Source organism: Populus trichocarpa, chromosome 2 (genome assembly GCF_000002775.5).
Source record: "Populus trichocarpa isolate Nisqually-1 chromosome 2, P.trichocarpa_v4.1, whole genome shotgun sequence".
Taxonomy (NCBI): domain Eukaryota; kingdom Viridiplantae; phylum Streptophyta; class Magnoliopsida; order Malpighiales; family Salicaceae; genus Populus; species Populus trichocarpa.
Window position 1 is genome coordinate 20,916,840 of NC_037286.2, and position 11,373 is coordinate 20,928,212.

At 33.5% G+C, this 11,373-nt stretch overlaps 1 protein-coding gene and 1 pseudogene across 1 annotated transcript; one reads left to right on the forward strand and one right to left on the reverse strand.

Moving 5' to 3' along the window:
* The first annotated feature begins 562 nt into the window (after positions 1-562).
* LOC127904983 (uncharacterized) lies at positions 563-1,217 on the forward strand. Its single transcript, XM_052450374.1, has one exon. It carries the CDS (start codon positions 674-676, stop codon positions 1,085-1,087), a length of 414 nt encoding a protein of 137 aa, XP_052306334.1. The 5' UTR covers positions 563-673; the 3' UTR covers positions 1,088-1,217.
* A 1,140-nt stretch (positions 1,218-2,357) lies between these two features.
* On the reverse strand, positions 2,358-10,691 carry LOC127904986 (formate dehydrogenase, mitochondrial-like; annotated as a pseudogene).
* Between the last annotated feature and the right edge of the window lie 682 nt (positions 10,692-11,373).

An 11,373-nucleotide genomic window follows, 5' to 3' on the forward strand; every position in this document is an offset into this window, starting at 1 on the left:
ACAACTATATGCCCATTATTTAATGTTTGACAAACAACACATGTAGAATAGACAACTATATGCCCGTATTTTCATTTTTGTTGTGTATTGCGGGGAAAAAAAGAAGAAGAAGAAGAAAAAGAACATGGTCGGTCCATCTTACAAGGAGAAGGGAAAGTGACCGCTGTCGGTGCTTTCGACGGGGGTTTTGAAATTACCAGCACCATCTTTGGACCTTCGAGAAGTCAACTTTCATTTGATTTTCGACTTTATAAACACGGCTAGCCCACCGAATTTTATTAGGGGAAAAGCCCATTCCTAAGTTGCCAATGCCATTAGATTCTGACTGATGGCTCGCCTGTTTAATAATTTTTTAGTGGCTGACCGACCGATCCTCGAAGCAGCGGATCATGCAAAGCGTCAAATAACCAAATGGAAACTGGGTGCTAACTATATTTCTGACTGCTAGTCAACTGTCAGTGTGCCCCTCATTTACGTATAAATGAGCACGAGACCAGCTTCTTATTCATCAACATCAAATCAGTTATCTCGAAAGCTTCTCTTTATTTCACAGAGCACAGAGCCAACTCCTGATCCATCAATATCATATTAGTTCTCTCTAAAGCTTCCCTTTAATTTACGGTTTTAAACCTTCTCTAGTTCTAGTTTGTGAGTAAATTAAGAGAGACCAAAAATGAGTGTGGAGATTTTGGATGGTGCCACCATTGTCAACTTTCTGGAGGACGAGGAAGCATTCAACGCGCAAATATGTGACCGCTTCGCCCACCTTGATTCAGACCATGATGGCCGGCTTTCCTACGGGGAAATGTTGAAGGAGCTGCAGTGTTTGAGGTTATTGGAAACCCACTTCGGCGTGGATGTGGAAACAGACCCGGATGAGCTTGCTCTCGTCTATGGTTCTCTTTTTGTCCAATTTGATCATGACTTGAATGGGACAGTGGAGTTAGAAGAGTTCAAGTCAGAGACCAAGCAAATGATGCTAGCCATGGCCACTGGTATGGGTTTCTTGCCTGTTCAGATGGTCCTGGAAGAAGACAGTTTCCTGAAGAAGGCTGTGGAGTGGGAATCTGCTAAACTCGTTGCCTGATTAATTCCACATCCATTACCCTATACATGACTCATTAATTGTCTTCGTTATTTCTTTCTTCTCCGAATGCATTCCAAGTTTAGCTGAATGTAGCAAAGAAAATAAATGAAATGCTCTGTTATTGGTGCAATTTGGTATCTTAAAACTCGGTTCTCTCCTAATGCAATTTGGTCATGACCATCCAGCCATAGTTAATATAACGAAAGGCTGACAGAAACACGAATATCTTTCCTCTTTCAAGAGGGCTTCATCAACTAATAGATACATGGGCACAAGGATTGAGCTGGATGCATCTCAGTCATCGTTCAACATTTAGCTTCAAGGGAATGGAATTGGTAGAACAGAGTTGCATCAGAATGGTAAAAGAACTTGCGTGTCAGGTCCAAGGAAAGAGATGAAAATTAAAGAAATAACTGTCTTAATATAAAGTCTAGTTAAATAAAAACTTCGAGTCGAATCTGCGGTGCGATTTAACTAGATTTTGCGCTCTAAACACCTGATTCCATCATGATTTGTTTAGCATGCGTATGAAACAAACTTCCCGCATTGGATCACAAAAACAATGACATCTCAGGAGATGGAATGAAGGAGAGAATGCTTTCGCCAAACAGCTCAAACAGGGAAACCAGAAGATGCCCATTATTCAAGTCTTCATTCAAACCTTGTTGAGAATGTGATGCGGAACAATAAATCAAAAAATAAAATACAAAATTAAAGCAGTAAAGAATGAAGCCTTAAAGAAATAAGTTAATAATTAAAAGTAAAGAAAGGGGAAAACAAAAAAACAGAGAATTCAGGAAGAAAAGTCTATCATTTTTATTTAATCATAAAAAACTCTTTCAAAAACTAAAAGAGAAACATATAAATAGCATAACTCTAAAATATCCACCTATTGAGTTCAACTCACCAATTAAAATTTTCTAGTATAAATATGTCAAATAAATAAAATAAAACAATAAAATAGACCCAAATGGGCTCAATCTCCCAACCAAAGAATGACAGGTTAGGCCATTCTACGTCGTCTCTGTCTATATACTTATGTAATTTGCGGTGTGGGTTTAGAGTCTCCACCTACTCTCCCAATGTAGCTCTGGACGACCTTAATAGCACTCCCAAAAATTTGGGTCAATCTGCTGCAAAGTATCTATAGTGATCCAAATACAATTTGAATCAGGTTAGCCCACCCAAGAATTAGAAACCGTTGAACCTCACTATTCCTAGTAAAAAAAACTTGTTCATCCAGAATGACATCAATATTATCCTTTTGTGTTTAGATCAAGGTCAAAGAGGTAGAAGTTTCAATAGGATCATCAAGAAGAGAGTTAGGTGGCATCTCAAAGGGATCATTTGGAATAGGATGTTGTTTCTGGTATGCAACTAAATCCGCAATGTTAAATGTAAAGTTAATGCCAAAATCAAGTGGTAAATCAAGAACATAAGCATTTGGACCAACCCCTTGTAGCACTTTGAATGGCCCTGCACTACGTGCATGCAATTTTTGATTAGTACCTGAAGGAAACTACTCATGTCTATTCCGTATCATAACTTAGTCTCTCACATTAAATTTATTATGTCATCTATGTAAATAAGCTTAGAGTTTATATTATGCATTACTTGCTTGAATTTGCTTAGTAATCTCAATATGCAAATTCTAAATTTTACGTGTAAAAACCTTTGCTAACTCAAACACCTTAGCATGAAGAGACATGGGAAGAAGGTTTAAAGGTTTCCTAGGCCTATAACCATGTACAACTTCAAAGGGACTCATGCCAATTGACATTGACAAAACTGGTAAATGCAAACTAGGTCATAGGAAGAACCAAATCCTAATTTCTATTATGATAACTCACTAGACACCTCAAAAGGTTGCCTAATCTGGGTGGTAGGCACTAGAAAACTTCAACTTAGTTCCCACTATATGGCGAAGGGTTTTCTAGAAATAACTCGTAAATCTAACATTCTTATCTAAGACTATGGTTTGGAGAAAATCATACAGCTTGACAATCTCGTTAAAATAGAGTTCCGCAACTCTAGAAGCATATGTGGTCTTAGTACAAAGGATAAAATGGGTCATTTTAGAGAAACAATCGACAACCACAAAAAAGAATCTTGCTTCTTTGCAGTACATAGAAGCCCAATCACAAAATCCATACTTACATTTTGCCAAGGGCAAGTAGGAACAGGTAACGGGGTGTAAAGACCAGTATTTTGTTTTTTTTATGTTTTACTAGTTGACATGTTCAACATTGACCTCCCAACTTAGCTACATCTCTTTTCAAACTAGACCAAAACAAATTGATGTTCCCCCTATTAAATAGGTTTATTTCTTCCAAAGTGTTATGAAAAACCTCCAACATGAATCTCCCATATAAAAAATTCACACACGGATGTCTTTGAGATATTAAGCTTATTATCCTAAAATAAATACCCTTCTTTGAGGTGATAACTATCTACAACACGGTTATTCTCATCTCTCAAAGTCATATATACTTCTCTAAATCCTGAGCAAGATTCATACTCCTCTTTGAGTCTCTCAAATCCAGTAACTTCAACACTCATTACAAATAACAGTATTACTCGGCGATTCAAGGCATCTGCCGTTTTATTCTCCATTCTAGATTTATGTTTCAAAATAAATGAATAAACTTGCAAATCTTTAACCCAATGACCTTGCCTATTTCAATTGAAAATAGAGAAAAGGAACAGATTGTACACTTCTAAGGCAAATAAAGGGCATACACAAGTTGTTTTTGAACCCGGTGATTGGGTTTAGGTGCACATGCATAAGGAACAATTTCCTAACCAAAGGAAATCAAAATTATAGCCTTGTAGTAAAGGCCCATTTCAGCTTTTAAAGAGGATCAATGACATCGCATTCGAAATTGATCTTTTAAGTGAATATGGTGTTAGTGTTACCTTTAATGTTGTTGATCTTACTTTGTTTGACATAGGTTTTGATTCGAGGTCGCATCATTTCAAGGAGAGAGGGGATGATGTGGATCAACCCATAAACTCCAGCAAGGACCCATTACATGTTTTGAATGGGCTAATGACTCAGGGTAAGACAAAGGCATTGAAATAGGCATTGAATGCATTGGTTTTGAATGTTTCGACCAAGTCAGATTTGAAGGGTCCATTGGAGTATTAAGAGAAGGCCTTAGTACATCTTATCGATGTGCAAAAAGGACTCATTCTAACCTTATTTGGGCCATGAGGTTTTGGCAATAAGGTTGCCACTTTTTCAAATTATTGGCCAGCCTTGTGTTTATAATATTTCTATGTATTTTTTGGATTCCTAATTAGTTTTGGACTTCCTATTATATATGAGAACATTAATTATTTCCTTTAAGTATTAGAATTTATTATTTTATTTATTTTCTTGTTAGGTGAGGAGACAACATAACAAAGGAAACAAAAAAATCCAAGTTGACTTAAGAAACAAAATGGTGGTAAAGCTTTCTAATTATGTAAGGAGATTATTCCAGCAACTTCAATTATGTTTCCTAGTATTAGAAGGATCCTAAGAGGTGGAAAAAGAAGGGAATTAATACCAACAATTACTTTGCTTTCAAAATAAGAAATAAAACATAAGTTTAAGATCAAAATCCTACTACAACTTAGAAACAACATAGGCGGGTACCTTTCCTTTAGTTTCAAGGATATCTTGGTCACTTTAACTTTTTCATTATTTCATAATCTTCAAGGTATGATACCTTATATCTTCACGGTTACAAGTCATTTTCTCATTACTTTGGGTCTTTAATGAGATGTATGGAAGACTATAAATAAGTCTTGAATCAATTCCATATTATTTTCTTTCCTTCTCTTATTCTCTTGGTAAAATAAAGATTTAATATTATGGGCTTTATTTTATTTTGTTTAAGCTTAATTAATTTTTTTCAGCTAGGATCCAAGGCTTGTTTGGATCAGGGTTTGGGCTTACTAGTAAAGGTTTTGGGTCAGTTTTATATGTGGTTCAGTTTAGCCCACAAAGGTAGATTCATTTGGATTAATTTTTTAGAACAATTTAAACACATGTAAGACTAAATTTCAGCAGCGATTGATAAATAATACTTATGAATTTTTCAATCTTAACATGTGAGAGAGATTCTTGTATTTTTTGGTTCCTAAACGAACTGAATCTGACTTCTCAAAGTTTAATTGGCTTCATGATGTCATTTGACATCATTCCAATAATGTTGGTGTCTTAGGATAGGTTTCTATTGTGTCACACTTCTATGAGACCAATTTTGGCTTTTTAGGATCAAATCTTAATCTTGAATGTGGGTTATGTGACCACGTAATCACAAGGTTCACATCAGTATTCAAGAGATGCTACTAAATATCTTTGAGTGGTAAAGGTATGTCAATATTTAATAAAGGCACTTGAGCATCCGATGATATAGTGAGATCCAATCGGACAAGACTCCCAATCTAAGAGCTATTTCCCAATTCATATTGTAATATCCCACATCAGCGGGTGAGGATTTGGTAGTTGGCCTTATTAGTAGTGCTAGTTGCTAACTTGTCAGACGTGTTTTAGGGCAATGCGTGGTCATCAAGAACAAATTCGTAAGGGCGGTAAGACCCAAAGTGGACAATATCTGGCAGGTTGGACGGAGCTGTTACATTTGGTATCAAAGCTGACCTCACTAGCTGTCCGGTTGTGCTGACGGGGTCGTCGGGCTCCTTAAAGGGGGTGGATTGTAATATCTCACATCGGCGGGTGAGGATTTGGTAGCTGGCCTTATTAGTAGTGCTGGTTGCTAACATATCAGACGCGTTTTGGGGCCATGCGTGGTCATCAAGAACAAATTCATGAGGGCAGTAAGGCCCAAAGTGGACAACATCTGGCAGGTTAGGTTTGGCTATTACACATATTCTATCATGACTTTAGAGTTCACATTTGGGGTTTCCTCGAAGGTGATCCATCTTGCCTCAATAAGCTGGAGGAGCTTGTCTTTAAAAGGATAACAACTTTCAATGTTATAACCACTAGTGCCATCATGATACTCACATATCTAGTTAGGATCATACCATTTTGGATATGGGGGTTGAAATGGTTTATAGAGAATCAAAATAATTTGTCCAATATTGACCAATCTTTCAAATATCTTTTTAAAAGATAAAGGAAAGAGTGATAGAGTTTTCTTTAACTACTATAACTTTTCATATATTTGCTTGTTAGATCGAACCTGATTAGTCAATGGAGGAGAATGATTAGGATGCTAAGATATAGAATGATCTTGATTCATACTTCTCATATGGGAGTTATCTTCTTATTTGTCAAATGGCATGGCATTAAACCTCTCTTCTTAATTCCATATCCTTCTCAATTTCAATCCTTGCTCCACCCTCTCTACTGTCGTTATTATCTCTACTAAATAAGCTCATGAATTACAAGTTATGTAATCACAATAAGGAGTCTTTAAAGTATTGATGAAGATGGAATTGAGCTCATTTTATAGTAGTGGAGCGTAAGCTTGTGTTGTTATTTCTCGCAGCCTCATCGCATATTCCTTTACTGACTCATCATTTCTCATCTCAATTCTTTGAAGGTCTAACCTGGTTAGAGCCATCTTTAAGTTGAATCCAAATTGTTGCAGAAATGCATCAACCAAGTATTCTTATTTCTTCTTTTCAGAGCCATTTAAATCCAAGTTGAGTTTTAAAATTATGATAATAATCATTTTTATCCTTACATGTCTTAGTTGTATAATTTTAAAATTGAGAGTTTTTTATAATGATATTTTAGAAAAAAAAATAACAAATATTGTTTCTAGAGACATGTCCTCTCTATACCTTATATTTTGGAAGTATAGACATTCACTCCAAAATTATCTAAGGGACATATTTATTTTTATATCTTTGTCTCTTCAACCAAATATATTTATGTCTTCATTGTCTTCATCTCTTTTGTCTCATGACAGTAACCAAACATTATTTAATATACACTATTTAAACTATTTTTAGTGATTTGGATATTAGTTATCTTTTTTGAATAAAATTTTAAGAGTCAAGTTTCTCTATACAACTTTACTATTATTATTGTTTAAAGGGTTTTTAAGAAGTAATAAACCCTAATACTTCTGGTAAGTTGAATCATTTGTATAAAGAAAGTATCATTGTTAACTTTAATATTTCAAAAGCTTAAACACCTAAAAAATGTTAGACTGACAAATAGACTCCTAAGTAACTAAATGCTTTTCCTATGGCCCTTTGAATTACCCTATCATAATAGAAAGTGATTCATCATGCTAAAGATAATCGAGCCGTCTACCAACCTAACACTACATTCTGAACTTTTTCCACCGCTCTACTATATGTATTTGTTAACAAGCATATGTAACATAGGAACTCCAAAATATTACCAAATATTTTTTTGTTAAAGCAAACACTGAAATGAATTGATATCATGAGCCACCCTTATACGAATAAAACAGTCTGGTTTTTAGCCACACTAAGATTTTTTTTACCAAAAAGTTACAAAAGTCTTGTATGATAACTTTGGTTTGCTTCAAATCAAGTTTTGCAAAAAAGAATTAAGTCACCAACAAATATAGATGACAACTTCACCTGACTCGTTTGCAATCTAATGTCATTCAATTCAATTGGATCATATTTTTGTCTAATTTATTTGAAAAACAAATAAAATTCAATTCAATTTGACTAAAGATGGATGCGTAGATTAATAAATGGTTCACTTGACCCATCACTTGACTCAACTTCTACGTGGTTTTTTAACCCTTTTATATTTTGTAAAGTTGTAATTTATATTTCAATATAGTATATGGATTTTTATCTTATTAAGGATTGTTATGGTTTTACATATAGATATAAAGTTTAGACTCTATTTTATTGTTTTATGATTTATAGATGGATATATATTTTTTTAAGCTTCAATTTTATTTTTTAAATTTTGATTAAAAATAGAACAATTGGATCAAATGAGATACTTGTCGAATGAAGAAAGTTCTTCATCCACTCCAATCTAATCCAATCGTATAGAAGATGAAGTCAAGTGCTGGATTTAGATATCTCTAGTTAGAGATGGGAGAGCAAAATTCAGTTGCAACCCAATCTATTATTGTTTCTGTAAATAACAAAAAGATGAGAAATAATCGAACTTTTTTACTGAAATAAACAAATTCACTCTCTAGTCTCAACCGTATTGGATCAATTTTTCCATACATGAAACAAAGGTATAAGAATAGAGGATCTTCATGTTGAATACTTTGTGATGAAGTATAGGAATTTGAAATCTTAGCTTTCCAGCTCACTTATAACAAAGTCATTGTGATACGTTTCATGATTAACGAAGTGAAACTATCTAAAATACCACATCCCTAATAGCGTTTAGGATCAAGTCCTACCTCAAACAATCATAAACCTTTTTTAGGTCTATCTTAATTATCATCAAATATTTTCTAATTTTCTTTTATATATCTAGAGTTAAGAGCCAATCATATAATCATAGTGGTATTATTGTGCTTCTTTGAAACAACACACTGGTACTGACTAGCCAATATGTGCCAGTCACGAGTATTTGTTATGAAACTCTGTGTAAACTTCTTAATTGGTTAGCATTCTTACTTCAATGTAATTAATTTTTTACGTTCTGAAACTCTCATATGAAGCACATCACGCATTGCTTTCTTTATACTTAACTTTTCTCATATACATGTCTTATGTAATAAGGATAAGGAAAATCTTCAAGTTTCCTAGTTTGTCGTGTTGGTAACAGACTATTAACATATTTTACAAAAATAATGATAAAGTTATCTTCAGATAACTTTTTCTATTCTATCTGAATTTATCTTTTAAATAACCTAAACTAATCAGATAATTAGAGAGAAGATAATGCTAATTAATCTTGGTAAACTTCTATCTTAGCCAAATTATCCTTTTACCAACCATAAAAAGATCACTAATCTAAACTAATAAAATGACAATTATTACAAAGTTGATCCTGCTATTCTCTTAGGTCATTATTAGAAGGGGGAAAGTAAAGGTCTAAAGGCAAAAGGTCCAAACTTCTATATTTAAAATTAGTTGAAAATCACACCTTGTTTTCTTTATAAGTGGCATGTTGATGACAACTATGTCACATTTAGAAAGCATTAAATCTAGATCCTCCTCAAACTTTTTCCCTGTCATATTCTCCAACTCTTTCTCCATCTTAAGTTTATTATGATACAGTAGAGTGCAACTGAAAAGCTTCAAATGTTGGAGTAAAAGCCTTCTGATGCGTCCAGCACCAATAGTTCCCACCATCTTACCTTCAAGATTGTAAGCCCTGTATGCAATAGCCGCCACATTCCACTCTCATTGATTGATAACTTGATGATATCTAGGTAAGAAATTTTATACAAGAACAAGGATTCTCATAAGCTCATTTTTTGCAACTGAGACAACATTGCTTCCTGTGACCTTTGTAGCAGTTAACCCAGCAGTAGCTACTGCCTCTAAATCTATATGATCAGAACCAAATCCAGCAGTGACAAGCGCTTTTTTGCCCTCTTGATCCTTTATGATGTAACATCTGCGGGGTGGAAAGGTGTAGTGATAAGGACATGGAGATCAAGAATATGCTTGTCAAGTTCTATGACAATTATACAGTTGAAGAGCAAAAAATCAACAAACTAGCCATCCTAATATTCTTGGAAATAAAAGGCATAAATCTAAGATCTTGAAATCATTTAATGTCATCACTACAATTAGGACATGAAGATCAGCAGTTAATCTTATTGTTCTCTTAGATCATTAGGGAAAGTAAAGGTCTAAAGGAAAAAGATCCAAACTTCTATATTTAAAATTAATTGAAAATCATACCTTATTTTCTTTGTAAGTGGCATGTTGATGACAACTATGTCATATTTAGAAAGCATTAAATCTAGATTCTCCTGAAAATTTATCCATGTCTGATTCTCCAGCTCTGGCTCCATCTTAAGTCTATCATGATACAATAAAGTGCAATTAAAAGGCTTCAAACGTTGGAGTAAAATCCTTTTGATGCATCCAGCGCCAACAGTTCCTACTATCTTTCCTTTAAAATTATAAGCCCTGTATGCAATAACTGCCACATTTCACTCCTTATTGATAACTTGATGATATCCAGGTAAGAAATTTCATACAAGAACAAGGATTCTCATAAGCTCATCTTATGCAATGGAGACAACATTAAAAAGAGGGAAGCACTTAATATCCTATATATGCAGGAACACAACTTCAATAAAGAACTTTAATGCTTAAAAACAACACACTTACAAGCTTGTAGCTCCTTATATTTTCAGCCTCGTGTGAAGAGATGGACAATGATTGTCAATGGTGATCATATGCTATATTTCTAGCCTGTTGTTCATAGTAATTCTATTAAGGATTAAATACTTGATCATCTTACATCTTTTTATGTAGAGGCCTACTTTAGTTTATGTTATGTCAGGTGTGTGTAATGAGACACATAATGAATGTTGTGCAAAGAAAATATACACTCACTACAATCCAACCATTCTTTGTCATCAGTTACAATGCACTGGTGACCTTGTGATTCCAGCCAGTCACCAATGCCCAAAGCTCTTTCCAAGCAACCCACAAAATTAGGGTTTGATCAAATTTAAAAAATTAAAAAAAAATTAAAACCTATAGAGTAACAATAAAAAAATTATTAAAAGCAAAAACATTAAACCTGGAGTTAAGGGGCTTCTTGGTCTTAGCCTTTTTATAGAAGTTTTATTTGTTTTTAATTGCATCATTTAATTTTAATTTGTCAAATATTATATTCTCCAATTTGGTGCTCAATCTTTGGGTTTCAAATTTTTTTACTTTGAACCTTTTGTATAAGTTTTATTAGTTTTCAATTTCATCTTTCAATTTAAATTAATGGTATTATGTTTTCCAATTTGGTCTTATTATTTTGATTTCTAATTTTTTTCTTAATTGTTTTTGTAAAAGTTATTATTCTTTTTAATTTCACTCTTCAATCAAAACATTCTTTTGATTTTTTATGTTAATTTTTATCCTCATTCTTTTGAATTTTTTTATCCTTTTACTAAATTGATTTTTTTTTCAATCTCACCCTTCAATCAAATATAAATTTATTTTATATTTTAATTTTGATCCTCATTGTTTTAATTATTATTTTTTAATCCTTTTGTATAAGAAAAATGGTTTTCTATAAATAAGTACATAGGATAATTTTAATAAATGATTAAGTAATCCATTAAACATGACATGGTAATAAATAAGTAAAGAATATTGCAAGCACCAAGTTCTAAAAGTCCATCTTT

What these genes read in the sequence shown, in the direction of transcription:
- LOC127904983 (XM_052450374.1), top strand. Translation starts at nt 674, where the DNA reads ATGAGTGTGGAGATTTTGGATGGTGCCACCATTGTCAACTTTCTGGAG.